Source organism: Anas platyrhynchos, chromosome 2 (assembly GCF_047663525.1).
Source record: "Anas platyrhynchos isolate ZD024472 breed Pekin duck chromosome 2, IASCAAS_PekinDuck_T2T, whole genome shotgun sequence".
NCBI classification, from domain to species: Eukaryota; Metazoa; Chordata; class Aves; order Anseriformes; family Anatidae; genus Anas; species Anas platyrhynchos.
Window position 1 is genome coordinate 52,139,790 of NC_092588.1, and position 24,088 is coordinate 52,163,877.

General features: G+C 38.4%; 1 protein-coding gene across 1 annotated transcript; it reads left to right on the forward strand.

Moving 5' to 3' along the window:
- Window positions 1-410: 410 nt before the first annotated feature.
- On the forward strand, window positions 411-23,860 carry AKAIN1 (A-kinase anchor inhibitor 1). Its single transcript, XM_005009369.6, has 2 exons — window positions 411-1,008; window positions 20,931-23,860. Exons 1-2 carry the CDS (start codon window positions 993-995, stop codon window positions 21,119-21,121), a joined length of 207 nt encoding a protein of 68 aa, XP_005009426.1. The 5' UTR covers window positions 411-992; the 3' UTR covers window positions 21,122-23,860.
- Window positions 23,861-24,088: the final 228 nt, after the last annotated feature.

Consider the following 24,088-nt stretch of genomic DNA (forward strand, 5'->3'; position numbering starts at 1 on the left):
TCAAACTACCTCTTGCAGGTGTAGGGTTAAACAGAACAGTTATTTACTGTAAATTGTGTCCCATCTGACTGTTGTCAGTGCTTTCTGCTTTGGTTGTGGAAGTTCTGGGACCCCATGAAACCTGAGCATTGGTTTTACAAATAAAAGCAAGTTAAGAGTGAAACACAAAAGTTGTGCTTTTTTTTTTTTTTTTTTTTTTTTTTTAAGTTTTATCATTTCACACTGTTTGCCCTCCTGTTTTCTTAGTTCATTTATTCATTCATTTATTTATTTACCTTAATAAATTGTGTTTATTAAATAATTAAATAGTAATTAATAAGTAAATTAAATAATAAATCGTGTTTTATGTTTTGGAACATTAATGTTCCCTCTTAATTCGAAGTGCTTCTGTCACTACAGCTGTGTTATCAGGCCTGCGAAATAAGGGTATAAATTCCTCAGCATTTAAATCTTTGAGAGCTACAGTGCCGTGACAAAGTCCAGTGTCGCTGGAGCGTATTAGCAAGGCTGCTAGCTTGTGGCGAAAGCAGCGCGCCCCGAAATGTCAGGCAGTGGGGCTGGTGCCGAGAGGTAATTAGGAGCAATTAGCCGGTCTCCCTGCTGGGCAGACCTCTATTACCTTCCTTGCCCTCCCCGCTTCTGTCGCTGCGGGGCAGCGAGTTGTGGCAGCGGTGTTGCTCTGAGTGTGCGTCCGTGCGTGTGTGTGTGTGTGTGTGCGTGTGTCCGTCCGTGCGGGCGGCGGAGGCGCCCTGGCCCCCTCCCCGCCCCGCCGCATTGTGGAGGGAGGGACCGCGGCCCGCAGCCGCCTCCGCCGCCGTGCGGGGCCGGGAGCTGTCCGCGGTGCTGAGCGGTGCGGGGCCGGGAGCTGTCCGTGGTGCTGAACCGTGCGGGGCCGGGAGCTGTCCGCGGTGCTGAAACGGCGCGGCCGCTGTCCGTGGTGCTGAGCGGCGCGGCCGCCGTCCGAGGTGCTGACGGTGCGGGGTGGCAGCACCATGGTGTTTGCTCCAGGTAAGGGCAGCCGTTTCCCGTGCCCATTCCGGGGAGAGTGGGAAGGCCCCGACCGTGCCGGAGAGACTACCTGGAGGGTGCAGGGGAAGGGGCAGCAGGTGAACTAGCTCTGCTGCCGGGCAGAGGCAGGCAATCTCAAAGGGAAGCACTCAGCTGTGCAGACAGAGGTTGTGAGGGTCACCCCTGTGGTTCCCGTCAGGGACAGGAGCTTTACCTGTGCAAGTGCACACGGTGCTGTGCACACCAGACTGCACAAAGGAAGGGGCAGGAAGGGAAATGTTGCCTCGCAGTGCCTGAGCAGTGGGTCCACCTAACACCCACGCTGGCAGCTGTGAATAAGACAAGCTTCAAAGCTGATGGAGCTATGTTACAAAATTCCGGTCTCCCACCCCCCACCCTCTCCTCAAAGTATCTGAATGCAAGAGAACAGAAAGTTTGTTCAGGCTTTTTGTTTGTTTGTTTGTTTGTTTGTTTTTTACTGTGTTCCTACTTCAGCAGGATTTCATTTGAGTCCTCACTCTATAATGGTGCAGGATCTCTGGTGTGTAGTATAGATATAGTAGACCATTGAGAAGCTGCACAGAAGCTGCATTGGACTTAGTACATTCTGCTTGGAAATGGGCAATTTGTTGTTCAGAAAGGCCCAGGAGCTCTAAGATATTAAAGTCATGCATAACGTTTTCTGTAGTGAAATAACTTGTAATTGACTTCTTTAAAATTATATAACTGTCAGTAAAAATAATGGGTCAATAGAAAAGGTAAAGTAAAGGCAGCAACTTGACAACAAAGAACTGTTAAAACCTTTGTTTTGCAAAGCTTACAGAAGTTTTGTTTGTCTTTGGAATTCTATGTCCAGCCTGAGAAGGGATAAAAATTCAAAATCTTTACACCCTCATTACAAAAGCAGTCCTGGGGTTTCACTTTTCTAACTCAACAACTGAAACTCTAACCTTTCAAGAGATTAATATCCCTTTTGAACAATCAGAAGTTCATTTTGTCTCTCAGACTGCCTAGTTGCACGCTAATTTTATACTTTCCAACACAGTCTGTCCTGAAATTGGGATGAAATTGTTTATCTCAATAGAACCAGCTACTGTTCTTTTGTAGTACACTTTCCAGTATTAGGGGTTCTTTTCTGAACTCCTTTTATCTGTCAGTGTGTCACCATTAACAGTACTCATTTTTGAAATGTTCCATGGGACCAGAGTACTGCAGGATGAGATTACCCCTAAAATAATGAAAACACATGCTTTTTTTTCCCGAAAGACTGACAATGAACAAAACACAAATCTCATTAATAACTACATACATTGTTCTGTTAAGGACTCTAATCCATAAAGAAAAGAAAAAAAAAAAAAACTGTTGTGTATAATGATTCTTTTTCAGTCTACTTTTATATATTAAAAAAAAAAAAAAAGCCCTTGGTTTCCTTGCAAATGTCATAATATGCATAGAGTAACTAAATTTGTAAAAAAGACGATAAAACAGAATGCTTTGACACTTTTTTTTCTCTATTCAGTAAGCCCTGCTTTTTTTTTTTTTTTTTTTTTTTGATTGCTTTTCTTCACTGCAAATCAGCCCTCCTGCCTTGGCATTCTCTCTTCTGTGGATGTATAAGATGTATATGTTTATTTAAATCAGGGGTTTGTACATCTTTAGTATCTTCATAGTAGCCATAATTAAGGCTACATGACATAGGAATTCTATACACTTACTAAGAAGCTGAACTTCATTTTCTTGGCTCAACTTTCTGATTTAATCTCATGATAAATGACCACCTGATTTTCACTTTCATTTATATGTTTTTGGGGGTGGAGGGAGGGAGGGAGGGAGAAAAATATTTGTCTATATATAAGGGGTTATACTTTACAACTTTCAGGCTTAGAATGATAAACATGATTCCAGAAAGGGAAAAAACAAAGGCATGTGCATGCACTCACACACAAACAAATAAAACAAACTAAAAATATTCTTCCAGGAAAAAAATAATATAACTTGTTTAGCTGAAGACAAAGGTAAGACTTTTAATATCAATAACATGAAGACATAAAGTTATGAATTATTTCAGAGCACTGATTTAACATTATGTTTAAAAAATGTTAATTAGAAGAAACCTACCAAGTTTAAATATACTTTTTATTATTTATTTATTTTAAAGTGAAAACAACTGTCTATGGATTACTATTAAAAAACAACTTAAAAAAAAAAAAAAACAACACACGCTTGGATATTATCAAGCCAGATATGTCAAAATTGTTATACAAAGGCCGATATTTGTTTTACAAAAGAAAAGTGAAGTGGACATTCTGGCTTATTATGGCTTATTCTCAACAGTGTGCTGCTGTTTACAGCTATGCAAAAAGCTAGTCTCCATATGTGATCTTTCTTCACACCAAATTTTAATTTGTCTTGACATAAATGTCTGTACAAGCTGCCAAAAAAAAAAAAAAAAAAGGAAAAAAGGAACTGAGAAAAGCACACTTTTTGCTTATATAGTTTAACCTGACTGGGGCTTGATTGTACTTTGTTGTGAAGGTTGACTAATGACAGACTGGTATCTATGAAACACATTGCCAACTCTATGAGTTGTCTGGGAATTCAGTCTACGTAGAGGATTCTTGCATGATGACACTGTTTATAACAGTACCCTAACAATAAGGGATGATCTACTTAATGGAAATGTGGACCAACTACTACATTGCAAAATTTAGCTTGTTTACCTTTCCTGAATTGAACTTCTTTAGGCTGCCTGAGAAGCAGACAAGAAAATGTTACTGTTCATCAAATGTAAGGAAGGAGGAATGCATGGTGTTGAGGGATTTCTTGAAACAGCAAAAATCCCATGGCTTGCTGTAGCTGAGCAAACCAAGCTACCAGGGCAACTATGAGAAGTTCCCATGACAGTGTTCCCACATCGCCCAATTGAGGAACTCAGAAAAATATTGTTACCAGTAGCTGGCTTCAAGGACAAGGTCTATGTGACTGCTAATCACAAGGGGGTTGTTTTCTTGCAGGTGGGGTTGTTTTCTTGCAGTTGTTTGTCTGAGTGCTTTTGACCAATAATCTTGTGTGAAACACTGTCCACCCCTGTTAAGTTCTCTATAAAAGTTAGGCTATTCGGGCAATAAAATGGAGCATGATCTGACTCTACTGGTGTCTGTCGTGCTTTCGGCCGTGCTTCCTGCAACATATGGCGCCCGAACAGGCTGAGACCTGAACAGGGCCTGAACAGGACATCGCAGCGGGAGACCTGAACAGGACCTGAACAGACATCGCACAGGAGCAGGACATCGCAGCACCGGAGCAGACATCGCAGCCGAGCACGGACATCGCAGCGGCGCCGGGGCAAACATCGCAGCGCAGCGGGACACCAGCGGCGCCGGCACATCCGAACGCAGGTAGACCAGGAGACCAGCGGCGCCGGGACCGGCGGCGCCGGGACCAGCGGCGCCGCGATCTCGCCGCGCCGTCGGGACTTCGGAGCGCCCATCCGACCGGCGCTTGAGCAGACCGGACACCGGCCCGGACACACGGTACACGGGCCTCACGGTGAGACGCGGTACTCCCGCTGAGAGACGCGTGAAAACGGTGGGAAACGGGGTTTTTGCGGCGGGACGTGGAATTGCGGAGGGCCGCGGGTAAACGGAGTTGCGGCGAGACGTGGAATTGCGGAGGGCCGCGGGAAATAGAGTTGCGGTGAGACGTGGAATTGCGGAGGGCCGCGGGAAAAAGAGTTGCGGCGAGACGTGGAATTGCGGAGGGCCGCGGGAAACGGAGTTGCGGCGAGACGTGGAATTGCGGAGGGCCGCGGGAAACGGAGTTGCGGCGGGACGTGGAATTGCGGAGGGCCGCGGGAAATTGACGTGATCACGGTGCGATGCGGGACATCCGAGATCGAGTTGCTACGGGAGACCAGAGGCATCAGTGGACAACGGCAGCCGACCCTCACCGTGTGGCGAGTCGGCACAGAGCAGAGGGGCGGACATCAGGACCCTGCAGCCTGTCTGACGTAACCATGGAGGAAGCGGCGGCTGTGCTGCTTCTCTTTGGCATTCTTTTTATAAGAGGTTTATCTTGCAATGCAAAAAAGACTATTCGTCCCCAGATCGGTGTTATAACTATGTTTCTGGATAACATTCCGTGGGGTTGCCTCAGTCTACGGACTATTAATGACGATTTAGCTCTATTGCAGGGCAGGAGTGCAGAGACGCAGATTACACTGCCAAATGACCACCGGCAGGCTCGTTCAAAAACAGCTTCTAGGATTGCAGCTGGCACTGCCTGCAGCCGTATAGCAGACGTTACACTCTCTTTCCTAACTAGTAATCATGTGTCTTATCCATTTGTGGTGAATGGTCAGTGGCAAAAAGAAAAGGGGGAGAGTAAGGGGCGGCAAAGACAGAAACGGTACCAGGAGGATGCCACTGACACTACTAGCACGGGTAATAGGAGTAGTATAAGTGACATAGGTGCAGGGCGGCGGCAGGCACTGCCGCGCTGTGGGGCATTCTGCCTGCTGCTCGCCCTCACCTGCCTGTGCACTGCTGCCAACAGTGCTAGAGCAAAATGTGAAGACTGCTCAGACGGCAGTGATGAGAGTGCTTGTGTGAAGAAGACGTGTGCTGAATCTGACTTTGTGTGCAACAGTGGTCAGTGTGTGCCAAACAGATGGCAATGTGATGGGGATCCGGACTGTGAAAATGGGTCTCATGAGAGTGCTGATCTGTGTTATATGAGAACATGCCAGGTAAATGAAATCAGCTGTGGTCCTCAGTCAACCCAGTGTATCCTGGTGTCCTGGAAATGTGATGGTGAAAAAGACTGTAACAGAGATCCTGATTGCAAGGATGGAAGTGATGAAATTAACTGCCCTTCTCAGACCTGCAGGCCAGACCAGTTCAGATGTGTAGATGGGAACTGTGTCCACGGAAGAAGGCAGTGCAGTGGTGTGAGAGACTGTCTGGATGGCACTGATGAAGCAAACTGTAACGATGTTATTCAGTGCTCAGGACCTGGCAAATTCAAGTGCAGAAGTGGAGAATGCATAGATACCAATAAAGTGTGTAACCAGCAGAGAGACTGCAAGGACTGGGGTGATGAGCCCCTGAAGGAATGCAACATAAATGAATGTGACTGTCCAGCTGGGTTTGACTTTGTAGAAAAGAGAAACTGTGGAATTGATGTATGTCAAAACCCTGGTATCTGTAGTCAAATCTGTATCAACCTGAAAGGTGGCTACAAATGTGAACGTAGCCGTGGCTATCAGATGAATCCTGCTACAGGAACTGGGAAAGGGCCATACTGGTACAAAAACACAAATAACACCTGTGATTACAATGACGCTGCTAAGCAGGGTTTAGGGGTTTGTAGCATGGAGACAAGGGGTAACAACTACAGTGTTTGGAACAATTGTGCAGCTTTGGCCTTACCTCCTGATGTGCTTCTGATTTGTGGGGATGGGGCCTGGCAAGGTATCCCTGCAAATGCTATCAGATGTCCATGTTACTTAGATAAACTCACTGTATTTGCTCCTAGCTTGTTACAGTTGCGTGAGATCACCAGACATAAATGGGCATTGCTTGCATTGGATTGCAATGATAATGTTGAATTGTGTGGGGTTGCAACTAGAGCGGCATTAGCAATTTCAGTGCCTGGAGTGGCATCTGCGGCCGCACGTAACAACTTAGAAAAATTGGAATGCTGGGCCAAGAGGCAAGCCTATGCCACGACAGAGATACTTGAGGAGATGTTACCAGATCAAAATAGTCTGCGACATCTGCTTTTACAGGATCAAGCTGCTATTGACATCTTGCTTTTGGCTCAAAGGAATGGGTGTGAGGACTTTAAGGGAATGTACTGTTTAAACCTTTCTGATCATAATGAGTCAATTCACAAATCCATTACTTTCCTGAAAGAGCATATGAGAAAGATTCAGTATGGTATCAATCCTTTCAATCAACGGTTCACTGACTTGTTTGAAACAAGGTGTAGATGGTTGCTGGGTTTAGTCACAAGGGGATTAAGGATTTGGTTTATGGTGGTGGTAATCATCCTTGTGTGTTGTAAGTATAGCTAAAGAGTCACTTATAAAACTGCTGTGTCGGGCTTGGTTTGCTCAAAAGAAGAAGGGGGAATTGTTGAGGGATTTCTTGAAACAGCAAAAATCCCATGGCTTGCTGTAGCTGAGCAAACCAAGCTACCAGGGCAACTATGAGAAGTTCCCATGACAGTGTTCCCACATCGCCCAATTGAGGAACTCAGAAAAATATTGTTACCAGTAGCTGGCTTCAAGGACAAGGTCTATGTGACTGCTAATCACAAGGGGGTTGTTTTCTTGCAGGTGGGGTTGTTTTCTTGCAGTTGTTTGTCTGAGTGCTTTTGACCAATAATCTTGTGTGAAACACTGTCCACCCCTGTTAAGTTCTCTATAAAAGTTAGGCTATTCGGGCAATAAAATGGAGCATGATCTGACTCTACTGGTGTCTGTCGTGCTTTCGGCCGTGCTTCCTGCAACAGCATGGGACTGTGGTAGAGAAACATGCAATTTCAAGTTTTTGGATTAGGCTATAAAGAAAAGAGAATTCACTGCTGAAGTGACAGGTTTTATTAGGAGACTTCAGAAAACGATGGATTCCAGACTTAAAACAATGACAACAAACCCAAACAACAACAAAAACTGTCAAATTATCTTATAAAAGATTGATATTTGTAAATGATTCCACAGTTTAAATATCTATCATTATAAGGTAATGAATGAAGAATTATTAAAATATTTATTTGTTCTAAAGTATCAGCAAAAATTATGAAAAGATTATTTTAGAATGCAGCAAGCAAGCCCTATCATTAGTTTAGAAAGTAGTGATTGCTTTCAATATCAATAATCTATCAATAATAATCATATTTTTGTTTTTAACTTAATCTTCATGATTCAACAATAATTTGAAGTTGTTCCTAATTAATATCAGACTGTTTTCTTTGGCAATTCTTTTGGTTCCTTTTCTCCAAAATAGTCTTTGGCATATTCTGTGCTAATTTGCAGCCCCAAAAACTTTTCATGTGTGAAGGTAAAATAAAATAAACCTTCTTTTTTTTTTTTTTTTTTTTTTTCCCCTCTAACACAATTTTGCACATGAATCATTCAAACACTTATGCCTTAAACCTCTGTCCTGTGTGTATCTGCATTGATGTAGCACAAAAATGGGCTGCATTTTCAAAACTAGCTGGGAAATAAAGTTAGAAATTTTTTAAGGATGTATGTTTCCTAATGGGTTTCCTAAGCAACTCTCTTATTAGGATATCATTTAAGTGATTATTTTAGTATATGTTGAATTAAGTTTTATTCTTTAGTAAATATTATTTATTTATTTATTTATTTATTTATTTATTTTTAGAAGAGTCGGTTTTGATCTGAATATATAAAGAAAGGTTGCAACATTTACACTGGTAGTTTGTTTCATTGTCTGAACTCTCTCATCCTTTAAAGCTTATATCTATTTTGAATTGTGTGATTCAACCTTTCAAATGATTTGTGTTATTTTTCAGTGTAATTTGAAGAATTTTTTCTTATTGTTTTTTTTTTTCCCTAACTAGAAACTCACTGGCTTTACCCATGACCCTTCAATCTCAAAAAAAGGAGGAGGCAATAGAAAAAAAAATAATATATATATATATATATTATTATTTTTTACTAATATTATTGTGTAAAAAAGATCTGTTAAAATGCTTAGGGTTTAAAGGTAGTTAGACATTAGAGAAGTCAGAATATTCACTGTTCAGCACCTTTCTCTTACAACAGCAACTCCAACAGCTTTTCAAACAGTTTTTCAGCTGCACAGCTGTTTGTAATATTTTTAAGCTAGGGACAGTATAACAGACTTGCATAATGACACTGGAGATCAGAAGCGCATCCTGTACCAAACATTTTAAGAATCTCATTAAACTGCAATTGAAGATGTAGCAGCTGCACACTGAAACAGATGTGCTTACTTGTCCGAATAGTTCTGATCTTCTCAAGTGGAAAATCTGGGAGAGCTACAACCTGTTGTGTTGCGGGATGTGAAGACATGAAATTTCTTTATATGTTTTTTTGATATAACATTACAGATACTGTGGAGACCTCCATCCATAATGCACAGATACTACTGAAGGACATAATGAATGGAAAAATTGCTACCAATAACTTTACTTTTCTGAAGATAAACTGTTGTGGAATATCTCCAGTGCTTGTGCCAAGTGTGGTACTCTAGTACTGTCACTTATGAAGTTTCTTTCATTGATGAGAACAACTGTAGGACAGCAGGGCACGGTCCTTGTTGTGCTGCATTCTGCTAATGGTCTAAGTTCTGTGTAGAAAAACAAATGAAACCCACTTTGATATAAGATTAAAGTCTATATACATAGGATTATTTCTCATTAGCTTAGTGTTGGCAAAGTCCATGTTACAGACATAAAGTGGAGGCTACAGCTAAGACTATTTTTCAAAGCTCATGCAGTTTGATATCACTGTTTTCTTGTTCAGAATTTGTGATGGCTGGTAGTAAAGTTGATAGTGAGTATGCAGACCAGTTCAACCAAAAAAAATATATATATATATATATACATATATAACATATATCTGAATGTATTTGTAGCTAAGACCTCTCAACCATACTTCAAAATGTTTGTCACCTGGTAGGGAGAAATCATATAGGAGGAACTTTCTTGTTCTTTTTCACTGAGGAAAAAAATATTCTGTGCATTTGCCTCTCCCTAGTGTTGCATTGATCTTTCCCCTGATGTGAAATTCTACTAGCAGGTCTCATTAGTGAGATGAAAAAATGTTAGTTTGTAGATATTCACAGATGTGATGAAACTACGAAGCTTACAAAGTAGTCAACAGTACTAGAACTAATATTACTTTAAAGTGATGAACACAGTGTTAAAAACTGGCACAGTATTTACTTTTTCAAATCATTTGTAACAGAAATGAAGGCTTAAGCAAGTGGGGATGGCACCTTTCACTTCCAGATCACTGGGTTGAATCCTATTCAGATTTGCTGTGAAAAGAATTCAGTCTTCACAGTGTTTGTGTAGTGACTTATATCAAAGAAATAGTTCATTATTGGGGGTTGGTGTTAATAAGTTGTACAATCATTATTAACATCTCCTTACTACGACTATATATATTCTCCATATATTGATCAGGAAAGTCAAATAATGAGTGCACAAAGGGAATGAGTTACATTGACCTGCTAAGTTTATCCCTCCAAATTGTTATTCTTCTATATGAATTGTTCTGTTGTAGTTATAGACATAAATAATATGATTCTAACCTTGTAAGGTTTAACATGATAATGGAAATTAGGTAGCCAATGTAAAATACAGTGAAAGACAGATTTATTCCTATACTTTCAATCTTATCTGTTAAGGATTTTATTAAGGGCACAATCTATTGCATTATGTTTGCAAATACAAAGTTAAGCAAAATTTATTTTCTTGCATTGTATTAATAATTCCTTTATAGGCTTTCTGAAATTATCTGAGTACTGGTTACCCATGTGCTATTATGTTCTTTCAGTAATAGTTTGCAAGATCCTATAGAAGAAGATGTATTATTATTTAAGGGATTGCAATTGGAGCAGAATCTTTACTGATGTTAACAGAAATGAAAAGCTGACCTGAATACATGTAGCTGTAAAATGCTTCGGGATCATTTAGAATGGCTCACCAGGGAAGTCAAGGCAGGTGAGCTTTGTGCTGCTGTCATCCAACCCTACAAATGCCTCTAGTCATGTTGTCAGAAGATGCTGTATTCCTTCTTCAAGAGAGTCAGAAATTTGCTGCCTGAAGAAGTAAGTTGAGCCACATTCTATGCAGGTATTTCTCTAATGGTAAGACAAATGTAATCTCTTGTGGATAACTTATATTTGCTTCACTTTGTAATACACATATTTGATATAATGGCATTGCAATTTCTTACTTTGATTAGTGAATCCATTCACTATTTATAAGTATGGAGAGGGTGCATATCCATTACTAATTCTGATAAATAATCACAGATTAACATTACCTTCTGTATGGAAGTAAGTCTGCTTAATAGAGTGGAAAATATTTCTCTGGGAAGTTAGAATTGGATCCAAGAAGGGAATACAGCATTCCATGGCATCCTGTTTCTTGAAACACTTATAAAGAGGGACTTTGTCAAGATTACAGCCATGAAAAACCTGTTTTTTACTTTTTGAAGATGCATTCTAAATATACATAATCTGATTCATTTTCTCTTGTGACTTTGCATATATGCATACATACATACACACACATACTTATAAACCCAGCATCAATTATTAATAGCCTTAATGTACAGCTTTCAAACTCTGCTCACATTCTAAAATAAACAGGGCTCTTTTCCTATATTCTTGTGTTTGTGCAAATTTAGTCATTTTTTTGTTTGTTTGTTTGTTTGTTTGTTTTTCTTATTTACTTATTTATTTATTTAAAGAGATAAAGAAGGTTCTTCTTCAGCTGAGGTTTAACTAGCCAATTCCTGAAATTAGACTCCGAATATTCTGACGTAAATTGAAACTTTTTCAAAGCCTAACAGAATGTTATCACCGGTTTGCTGGCTTATGACAAGTTACATAACCTTTTCCTTTATATATATATATATATAATCCCATTCAGACATTACAAATTTTAATTAAGTTCTACATAGCCGAAGACCAAAGCATGCAAGACACTGCAGAAATATGAAGAGCTAGCAAAATAAACTGTAGAGGAGCATGGGGCATTTGAAAGCTCTCCTTTCCCCTGTTCTACACAGTGATGAATAGCAAAAGCCTTCTAACACCTAGGAAAGCTATGTATTTCAGTGGCAATTAGTGTGAGCCCACCACTGATATTTTTAGTTTAGATTCAGAAGACCTAAATGTTATCTCACTTTCTGTGCCAGATATTTTTTCTTGGATAGGAACTTCTGAGCACCTAAGCAGTAGAAAATAAAAGGCAGAAGAAGTTTAACGGCATGTAAGCCAACTGTATTTGTGCCATTAGACTTCTCCTGCACTAGGACAAGCACAGCATTTGATGCGCAGATATTTCTTACTTCTGTATTTCAAGTATGTTCCCTAAATAAATAGCAAAATTGTGCAGATGAAGAGAATTTAAGTTTTTCATTAAGTTTGAAGCAGCTGGTCCCTGATGTTCTCTAGGAAGTAAGTTATTTTAATAAATTAAACTCCACCTTAGGAGTAAACAACAACAAAAAAATCTACATTGGTTAGTGTTATCCTATAGTATTAGATCTGTATTTTATATAAAATATAATATATATATATGTATAATTTTTAAATTCTGGGCCCAAAATCAGAATATCACACTCATAAGTTTATGTATGGCAGAATATTCAGTAACTACTACTTTGAACTACATCCAGTCTTCAAAGCTGAGAAGACTTAGTCCTTAAACAATTAAATCATTACTATTTATGAAAATACCTAGAAAATATATAAATTGAAGTATGGCAATAAATCTGATAAAACACATTGAGAATAGATGCTTAGAATAGATAAAGAATCTGTAGGTCTGATCAACTTCTTAATTTAAAAATGCTGGAAGCTTCATTTTGGCTGACATATTTCAAACAGTATGAAATAACTCACTGTGGAATGTAAACATAATTTTCATAGAGAAAAAAAACAATGATACTTATACATATTTTATCATAAAGAGAAAAGCTCAGTGGACAAAAAAATACAGTCAGTTTTGTATATATCTAATGTCTGGATGAGAAACGAGACAATAATTAATCTGGAGATATTATTATGTCCTTTGGAACAGTCTTATTTGCATTTCTGCTCTTCTCTTTCTCCTTACCAACACTCCTCAATTTGTGTTCAAACCAAGATTGTTCCTGCTTCATTCTTATGCTTTGTTGTGTACCCAAAGCAGCCTGTGCCAGGCCTCTTCCTGATGCAGAGTTCCTCTTCCATGATGGCTGCACAGCAGTAGCTAAGGAATGAGGTTAAGGTAGAAAATATAACTTAACTGGGACTTTTCTAGTGAAGGTTAGGTAAAAGGGAAAACATGGTAGTCCAACCTGAAAGTACTTTTAGTGTTTCTGATACCTTTAGTTTACTTCCTCCTTCCTCAAGGAATCAGAGCAACATAATAGCTGTGATTCAGGACCTCACAAGCTTCCAGTTTTGGACATGAGGAACTATACTGGACAGAATGATAATACAGTGAAGGATTCAGGATCCTCTTCCTCTCCCTCTCCCTCTCCTCAGTTTCAAGCTTCATTCTAGAACCTTTTCATGAGATATCTGATTTGGCATTGTTATTGATGTAATTTAAAATTAGGTCTCTAATCCTGTAAATAGCTTAGTGACACTCATGTATAAAGTTAGTTTTGTACACATGTTTGAAAGTGTACAGCCCTGGCTGACTGCCATGTTCATTCATTATGGATGTAATTAACATGACTCATCAACATTTTCTGATTATGGATAATTTGCAGCCTGATCTTTTATATATCGTCTTCAAATTAAGCTTGCAGTGCTGAGATCCTAGCTTCAACCTATAAAGCAACTAAAAGAAAGAGATTTTTAACCATTTTGATTCATAGGTTACAGAATGTTCTCCAGAAGATTCATCTGGAATTTCCATGCTGTGACTGGAAAGATGGAGAGATATGTATGTCACTGCCTAATCCCAATGGGAGATTAAGGATGTTGAAGAACTGGATTTGTTTCTTGCAGTAGAAGATTACCAATATTGATGCAAAGAATGTTACTGTTAATTACTACCACATATACATTCAATTATGTCATTGCAAACTTTCCAGGTTCTCAAATTGTTTGAAAGAACTATAGTTTATAAATGCAAATTAATTAATATACTGTGAGTTTCCCTACAAATATATGCTGGGCTTTGTGATGAAGCCTTATCATCACAGTCTTGCTTATCTATACTTTCATTCCTATTTAAAATGTCACCAGTACTGTCAGTTTACTTATAAAATTTAGAGTAATAATTTTAGATAGAATTCAAACAGGCTTATTAGATAGTAATATTTTGTTGTAATGTTATTTATTTTTATTAATCATGGAAAATAAGTTAATTCTAATGTTGTAATGCTGCAGAAAATAGCATAATGGTAAAATATTCCAATAGGAATAGCAAGCAATGTATTCATAAAACGAGCAATAAAGTTTCTGGTTAAAGGATGTATGTGCATAATCTTATGTAAAAATGGAGAAAGCATATTTGCTTGGTGACTCTTCCACCTTCAGAAATTTTGGATAAATTAAAATTGTAGTTAGTGGGAATATATTTTGGGTAATTGTGAGTTCTAAATTGCTCAAATATTTGCTTAAAGGAATATGGGTTTTTCTGTTAAAAAAAAAATAAAAAAAAAAATCCCCTCCCCCAGAAGAACTGCTTTAGAGGAATTCACTTGCTGGAATTAAACTGCATTTGTTATTCCTGTGGAGCAGAATGTAAACTTTTAACCTATGATGCATGGCCCTTGGGATTCGTGGAACCTGACATATGAGTTAAGCAGTTCTTTTCAGATACAGTGTTTGTACTGTGTCTGAAGGTCCAATGAGACCTAACCTGCAGGAAGACATAATGAATTGCATAAAGACCACATGCTTTGAGGAAAGCAGAATTGAAATTAAAGACATTATTTTTCTCCTGGGAAATGCAGTAAGCTTGCTGAAGAAGTAAAAAAGGATAATTGAGGGAAAGTAGAAATTTGCTGAGATAACAGAGGTTGGATGTTCATTTAGGGTCATGCATGCCTGTGTGAGACTAATGTCTTATAAAAAAGTATGGGATGAATTATTTGTAGTCCATGTTCTCCAAAAGTCTGAAGTTCTTTCCTATCAAAGCTCATTCATCATTTTGCTCCTGCCCTCTTTCCATGTGAGAAACACTGCTTCTGTTTCCTTCTAAATTACTGACTATTCACCAACTGAAAGCTGTCTTGTTCCCCGTAGTTCATTGCTAGTGTCATTGGATTTGAGATGGGCTTGCATATTTTTGAGAGCAAGGTCATGCCTGTGGTAACTTACCTTCATGATAGTATCCCCAACAATACTCTGAAAAGGTATGGTAGAAAACTCAATGAACTGCCGATTCAAACAAATGACCTGCTGCTGACTATTATTGGGTAGGAGTGTTTATAAGACTTATTAAAATTAACAAGGAGCAAGCTGAAAAGGAAAAGACACAGGGAATAAGAGAAAGCACAGGAGACTGATTTGACTGCAGACTGGAATGGAAGTGACTCATCTTGCTTTCAGGAAAGTGAAGTGTGTAAATGAGAAGGGGGTCTATGTGCAACCAAACTGAAGTTCTTGTTCAGGACTTAATCTGTGCTAAATGTTTTTTCTCTGTAGTTACTAATTCTCATGTATACTTTTCTTAGGCATATTCAATAGTCCAGAGATTTAACAGATAATATAAGATCTCCCACACAATATGTTCTTGAGCCAAAACTAATATTACTTCTAGGAATTTAAAGGAAAATTTGGAACCTACTTCAAATGTTATTATTCTTTTTCCAAATTTTTATTTTATTTTGCCTTCATGAAGTTTGAAGTTGGCCAAGGGAATTTCAAGGTACTAATATACAGCACTAATATACAGAAAGAGGAATATGTGACTGATTTATGAAGGCAGTACAAGACTTTGAGGTTTTGTGAATCTCTCAAACCATATTTTAGGTTGCAGAACCAGGCTAGAGTTTGCAAATTACTTTTAATTTGCTAAGTCAGTTGGGATAAAAGTCAAAAAGTGAAAGGCAAAGAGATATAAACACACTAAAGAGACTTTGTCACTTCTTAATGATAAAATTGCTACCTTGTCTTCAAGTACTAAGCATCACTGAACCCGGAGTTTTCAGTTCTCTGTTTACAGAATTGGTGTACTAGGTTCCTGTATAACTGAAGTGAGCATTTAAAGGCAGAGAATAGGTAGAAAAGATTTTCTGACATCAAGAGGAAAAAGTAGCTGTAAGACAAGGACAACTTTCAGGGAGAATGTTGTTCATGCTGTCCTGCAAGTTTTTACCAGCAAGTACTTCAACAGAACTTTTGTCATGGAATTTTTATTAAATGTAAAGTTATTCTTCAAAACAATCAAACAAAAACCATAAATAAAAATTAGTTGTGTCTTATCACCCTAGTCATTCTTGGTTTGATTAGCTAAACACCAAATGTTTAGATAACAGTGGAGATGCCCGTGTTTTACCTAATTTAAAGTATTTGGTCCTTAAAATGCCTGATTAATACTATAGGCACTCAGAATTCCGCCTTTGTTCATGTCCACAACAGTCTGTATCTCAGTAAGTTAGAGCAGTTTGATAGATATCTTCCAGCTCAGTCCCTTTGGGATCCTTGCATGAGTCATCTCTGCTTTTCTTAGCCAATTCTTCTCTTCTCGTTCAGAGTAGGTGCAGAATATCAACAAATAAATGAGCTTCTCAGAAAACAGCTTTGTGCTGACTGCTTTCCGTGAAATTAATAGTTGGAAGAAGAGTTGAACATTATACCCTTCTAGACACTGCTGTGTACTCCTTCAGGAAATTGAAAAGTTGTGTTTTATGTCAGCCTTGCCAGCTGGAGTCACAAAATCACAGAATGATTGAGGTTGGAAGGGACCTCTGGAATTCATCTGGTCCAATCCCCTGCCTCAGACAGGACCACCCAGAGCAGGTTGCTCTGGACCATGTCCAGGCAACTTTTGAAGATCTCCAAGGATGAAACTCCACAGCCTCTCTGGGCAACCTGTGCCAGTGCTTGGTCACCTGCACAGCACAGAATTGTTGCTTGATGTTCAGAGAGAATATCTGGTGCTTCACTTTGTGCCCATTGCCTCTTGTCCTGACACTGGGCATCACTGGCAAGAGCCTGGTTCTGTCTCTGTTGCACCTTCCCTTCAGGTATTTGTATATCCCCCCAGATCCCCCCAGAGATTCCCCCAGAGCCTTCTCTTCTCCAGGTTGAAGAGTCCCAGTTCTCTCAGCCTCTCCTCATAGGAGAGGTGCTCCAGGACCCTCATCATCTCTGTGCCCTCTTGTTGAACTCTCTCCAGAAGCTCCATGTCTTTCTTATGCTGGGGAGCCCAGAATTGGATACAGTACTCCAGAGATGGCCTCACCAGAACTGGGTAGAGGGGAAGGATCACCTCCCTTCACCTGCTGGAAACAAGAAGGCAACCAAACCCACACTTCTCAGGTGAATGATTGCTAGATTTTCCTGTTTTCAGACTTTATGATTCCAAGTGTTATCTAAAGAGAGAGAAAAAAAAAAAAGGAAAAAAAAAAAAAAGGAAAAAGGAAAAAGTGTGGGAGATTCCCTTCTTGAAGCAGAGTTCTTTTTCAGCAATTTCAAAACCTCATATTTTTAGGACATAATGGAATGCAAAAGATTTTTTAGCCAACAGTTAGGGCAAAATAACAAAATAACTCAGTATCGTAAATGGAGTGGAAGGTGCTCCCATGGCTGCGACACTTTGAAAATAAAAATTAAAGTATAGTAAATTTTGACTCTCTTCAGCCTGAAGATGACACTCTGACTGAAAGCTTGAGCCTGCTGCCACCAGCACGCCCAGGTCCCTTTCTGCTGACATGCTCTCCAGATGCTTGTCTTCCAGTCTGTACCTGTATATAGCATTAATCCACCTCAGGTACAGAACTTGGCACTTTCCTTTGTTGAACTTCATGCCATTTATGATTGCCCAATGCTCCAATCTATCTAGATCCCTCTGCATGGCCTCTCATCCCTCCAGTGAGTCAACAGCACCTCCCAGTTTAGTGTCATCAGCAAACTTGTTGAGGATGCACTCCACTCCTGCATCCAGATCATTGATAAAAATGTTGAACAGGACTGGTCCTAGACTTGAGCCCTGGCAAACATCACCAGTAACTGGCCACCAGACAGATGTAACCCCATTTTCTACAACTCTTGAGACCTCCAGGGATGGTGACTCAACCGCTTCCCTGGGCAGCCTATTCCAATGCCTAACAACCCTTTCGGTAAAGAAGTTCTTCCTAATATCCAACCTAAACCTCCCCTGGCACAACTTAAGCCCATTCCCCCTTGTCCTGTCACCAGGCACATGGGAGAACAGACCAACTCCCACCTTGCTGCAGCCTCCTTTAAGGTACTTGTAGAGAGCAATGAGGTCGCCCCTGAGCCTCCTTTTCTCCAGGCTGAACAATCCCAGCTCTCTCAGCCGCTCTTCGTAAGACGTGTTCTCCAGACCCCTCACCAGCTGTGTCGCCCTTCTCTGGACTTTCTTGAGCACCTCCACGTCCTTCTTGTAGTGAGAGGCCCAAAACTGAACACAGTACTCGTACTGTGAGTACTGCGGCCTCACCAGAGCGGAGTACAGGAGGACAATCACTTCCCTAGACCTGCTAGATCAAATTACTAAGGTAGGACTTTCCCTATGTGAACATGTTGACTATGCCTGATAGTAGCTTTGTTCTTTAAATGCTTTTCACCATAGTTTTTCTGACTAATGAAGCTAGACTAACAGGTCTATAGTTTCCTGGCTGCCAATGGTCCCATTGTTTACATCACCCCAGGCCAACATCTTTAGCTTTCTTCATAACCAAAGCCAATTAGCTGTTGTTACTTGGGTTACTGTAATCTCAGATATGTTGTATGCATGTAAAATTGTTAAGTGTTTAAGCTGCTTTATTTCATTTGTGTATACCTAAGACGTCAGAATTAAGGTAGAAATAGATCAGAGGTTCTGGGTTCTCTCTGCTTGTTTTGTTTTCCCAGCACAAACCAGAATATTGTAACAGGTAGATGTAATAGAGGTCTCACTTAGCTGAGTAGTACCTAAAGGCAGGATTTGCTCTATAACAACTGAAAAACTTGGGTAATCTTCCTAATATATATATATAATACGTATATATATATATATACATACATATATATATATAAAAGTCAGAATTTGTAGATTAAGTAGCAAGAACAAAATAAATCATGAAGCACCCCCAAAGAAATAAAATCAGGTAATTTTCAACAGCTACATGCTTAACAACAGTATGATTTTAACCACAAATTCTGATTTTTTATGGTTATGTGTGTTGGCAAATTTCTCACATTCCATATTACCTCATAGCCAATTGCAACATAGTCACTTGTATTTACAATATCACATGTGTTTAGAAATTCATGTTTATTCATACTTCTGCTAATATATTATCTTCTGAACACCAGCTGAGTTGGATATTTTTCAGCCAGCAAGAAGACTGATTCATTCTGTAATAAAAATGTGAGTTAATATTAGATTAAAAAAAAGGAATATCTATACATTATTGTTAAATAAATGAACTGCATCCAAAAAACACTGTTTCAAGTGCTTATGGGTGGAACAAAGTGAATCAGGGAAGCTGACTGAGCCAAGAATTCAAGTGATTCCATTCGGATAGCATTTCCAGATTTAAATATGTTTTCTAAGTTTTTATGGTCTTAACCTCTGAACTGTAGTCAGAGTTAGTCATCTCAGTACAGCTGTGGGTTATTCTTCATGTATTTCATTTCAACAGAATTAAAACACATTTGCATTTTTCTTTTAGCCAGAACTTTTATAATATGTACATAATTGATAGAAATAAGTATATTTTTAAAACCACTTAGAAGAGGTATTGGAGATACTGAATTATTTATTACTGAATTATTTCTTTCTCACATAATAAAGTTTGGTAGTGGTTGGTTTAGGCTCACATGTCCTTATAGTGTCTTCTGTAAGATAATCAGGTGATTTTACTTTACTTTTTGATTCTATCTTAAATTTTCTTCCAAACATTTTTTAAGGAACATCAGGAATATATCACAGCTCCAAATGTGGACCTCTCATAAAAGCATCTGACCTTCAATTCACTCTGTTTTACTTCTCTCAGGATAGAGTTTTTAATATATGGTTTCAAAACAGACAGTAAAATACAGTTCCCACTTAATGAAATACTTGACTACAGTACAGTTGATTAAGAAAGAATTGAGATGAATATCTGAAAAAAAATTAAATCAAATCAAGTGAGTGATGCAAATAAACACCTACTCTAAGTATTTCAATTATCAAGCGGACCTTTTCCTAAATACAGCTTTTTAGTGGGTGTACCTCACTTTAATTCAGAATTATTATTTTTGTACATCGAGATAAACTTTGACCATTTTACAACATTCTTTATTGTCCTTCATAATTATCATTGTTGCTAGGAGTCAAAATAATTCCAAAAGAGAAACCTCTTATCATAATATACTTCTCTTCATTACCATATGTCATCTGTCATGCTGCATTGCTTCGTTTTTCTCCAGATTTTAGCATTGTGGAAAAAAAAATCACATAAGAAAAGTATATTTGTTAGGTTTCTATTGATTTTTGTTGTTGTTGTTCCCTCACCAAGTGGAATTTGTTGGGTGAGGGCTTTTAATATTAAGTAAAATTAAATAGAAACATTAATAGAAAAATTTACCTTTTCATGGCTTTTCATTTTACATCAGATCTGTAAAATGAAGTCAAATTCCCTATGCAGAAGTGCAGCTGAAGTCAAAAAGGATGTGATTCAGAGCTGGATGTGAAAACAACAACAAAAAACTCCCTCTGATGATGCAAAATGGAGCTGTACTAGTTTCAACTGTGAAACCACAGCTGTTCTTAGGGTGGGGAACTGGGTAGCTGCACTGTATGACTCAAATTCTGCCTCTTCATTCAGTCCAGTAGTGCTGAACATGCAGTAGAAACTTTCCAACCTACTATGTCATTTTCTGCATTAGCAGGCTCCCTATGTCATAAACTGTTCCCAAGCACCCTGTTTTGTTTTGTTTTGTTTTGTTTTCCTTCTCTTTTTCTATCCCTCAGGTGTTCACAGAGTGGTCAAAAATGCTTGATTCAGTTTGTTTTTTGTTTGGTTCCTGCAGGTGAGAAACCGGGTCCAGAGCAAGACGAAGTTAAGCTGCAGAATGCCAGCAAGCAAATTGTGCAGACCGCTATCCTCCAAGCAGTACAGCAAGTTTCCCAGGAAAGCCAACAAAAGGAGAAGCGAACAAACAGCAGTATGAGCCTCCAGCTAGAAAGAGGGAAATTAACCAAGAAGCATGAAAAGAAGTAAAGGAGCAGCTTGTTTATTTTGATCCTTCAATGTTTTCAGCCTTCTCTTTAGTATCAGCTGTATTACTAGTGCAATGTTACTGTTGTAAAACAAACCAAAGTATAATCAACACCTAAACATAGAGTAAAACTGCAATAGTCCTCGGCTGAGAAATATTAAGTGCATTAGATGACTAACTCCATATTTATGCGGTGCCTCTTAACAGAAACAATAATCTTAGCTATAAAAGTAGTTTCAAGCACAAGCTCTTATGGTATGGACTTATTTTTGAAAGCTTGTTGTCAGCGCACTTTCATATAAGTTCTGCACGCAGTGTTGCTGCCAGGTCAGCTGGCCAGACTCTTCTCGGAGTTACTGGGTTCACTGAAGCTGTCGCCACTGAAGAAGTAGTTTATTGTTGAGTGTAGTAGAATGCTTTCAGGCTGCCTTGAAACATGACTGTTATTTGTTTTGATTAACCATGGACTATGAGAAATGGCAGCATAAAGTTGATTTGGTAAGTTCCATGAACCAACTTTTTTTTTTTTTTTTTTCATACTGGAAAAAATAAGAAATCCAGTGCAACTTTGCAGTGACTATGATCTATGACTGTGATCATAGATCTGCGATTTATGTCTTTTTTTTTTTTTTTTTTTTTTTTTTTTTTTTTAAGAAGTTAAAATAAGTACTGAAGTTTTGGTCTACTTATTTGAAATACTTCTGAACTTCTACATAAAAATCACTTGTGCCTCAACTACAGCTTTTAATTTTCTTGATAATGAAAGAAGAGAAACTGATGTACTGATATGGAGTTTGCTAGCTCCTTCTTCACTTTTGAAAGTTTGCTGTGGCTTGATTTACAGACAATGAATACTGGAGTGGCTTTAAAAAAGGTTTTTGAATTTATTAGTATCTTGAAGGATGGAAATATACTGTGTCAGAATTTTGTCATGATAGATACTTTTCACCTGCTGGGCATAAAGTGACTTCAGATATTTGCAATTGTCACATAGATTGACCTTAAGTAGCACTGCTTTAAGCTGGTAATACAGAACATATCCTTTAACTACTCTATATAGCTGAAGAAATCCATGATATTTCTGAAAATACACATTAAATAAATGTAGCTTTCACTTTATGCTCCCTTACTGTAATGATGATTGCACTATTACGCATCTGAAATGAGTAACAATATATTTCATTCTAGAAATGGTTTGTAGCTTTGCTACATCCAAATTCTTGTGGTAATATACCTAGAAATACAGAGAAGCAGATGCACAGGATCTGCAAAGAATGATATAAACTTTCATAATTGCTTTTCTACTCAGCAAGATGATTCTCAAAGAGACTTTTTGGTTTAAGTAATTGGCTATTACTTAGTGTGTCCTACTGCTTCTGTTAAACAGTTTCAGGATTCTTTCTGATGGCCAAGGGCTTAGTCATGAATAGCCACATACTGTAATATTAAGCCTCTGAGCTCTGCTTGGTTCCTTTTTTTTTTCTTTTTTTTTTTTTTTTTTTCCCAGCACTGACTCATGCCAGATAATGATCTAGCTCAATCTTCTTTCACTTAAAAATGCAAAGAAAAATTCAACATGATTAAAGTTGTTCTAAATCCTCTAATACTGAAAACTGAATTGGATTGCAAATATACAGTTCACTTCTATAGATGCTGGGTGAATTTTCCCAGCCAAGCAAGCTTTGACATGTGGAAATATTTGGGTCTAGGGGCATGTGTATGTTTGTCATAATAATCATTTTTTGCCATTAGATTTTTCATTGACTAGCCTTTACTTGGGAGATAGCTCTTTTCTAACCACTCACTGCATCTTTGCTTGCTGAGATACTAAGAAAACTGATCATGATCATGAGCCAAGGTTCAATTCAGGCTGATAAGTAGGCAAGCCCAGTGAAAGAAGACTGTTTGAGAGACTGGTGTAAAATGACTTTTGCCAAAGACTCACCTAGAATGATATGGAAAGGAAGGACAGCAAAATCACCATTTATTTGAAATTAGTCTTTTTTTTTTTTTTTTTTTTCTCAGAAATTTGCAAGACAAGTCTTTTTATTTCTTCCTGGTAATTACATTTTTAGTAATAATACAGTAGTCTGGAAATTATTTTTTGTGTCAGTATATTTTCTTTAAATCATCATGTTATAAGAAGAGGAACTTCAAAAGCCAGTGAATCCAGGCTTTTGCCATTGCTTCTTATAAGCCTATTCCTCCCTTCCTATGCTGTTCTTCAATATCTCTTTACTGTTTTAGTCCTTTTAGACACATCATTACTCAACCAGTACATCATGCATATCATTTCAGTGCTGTCAGAAGTCTAATATCTTGGGGAGAGAAGAATGGTATAAAGCTTTGCAGAGCCTTGAGGAGGTTTACTATGGTCTCCTATCAAGGAAAAACAAATACCCTTACATAAATAGTGTAGTTCTCCCTGAGACCCAAATAATGCATCTTCTATCTATTATATATATCCCTAAATTAAGGCATGCATTAAGTATCATCTATTGGCAAAGGATGTTCTGCACACCACTTGCATCCAGTATATGTAGTTGAGATCTGTACTGCATGTGAGAGAACTGCACAAAAGAATACTTAACCCTTGACTTCTTACATGCTCACTAAATGGTAAAAGCGGGTATTTTTGGTATCTTCACTGACAGATTATATTTTCTGGCAAAAATACAGACTAAAAATTATTACAGATGTGACGCAGGTCTGATTACAAATAAAGAAACTTTAACGTCTTACATGTCTCTTGTTTCTCTTATGAAAAGAAAGGAAGAAATTTTCAGATTCACTATAAAATCTTTTATGAAGCAACCAGTGTGCTCATGAAGTTTGTAGTACTGAAAACATTATTCACTACAATAATTCATATCTTAAAAGTGCAAGACAATCAAAATGGCATCTAAACATATTTAAAATAAATTCACATTTTAGCACATGTCAAGTAGAAAGATATACAAATGTGAAAG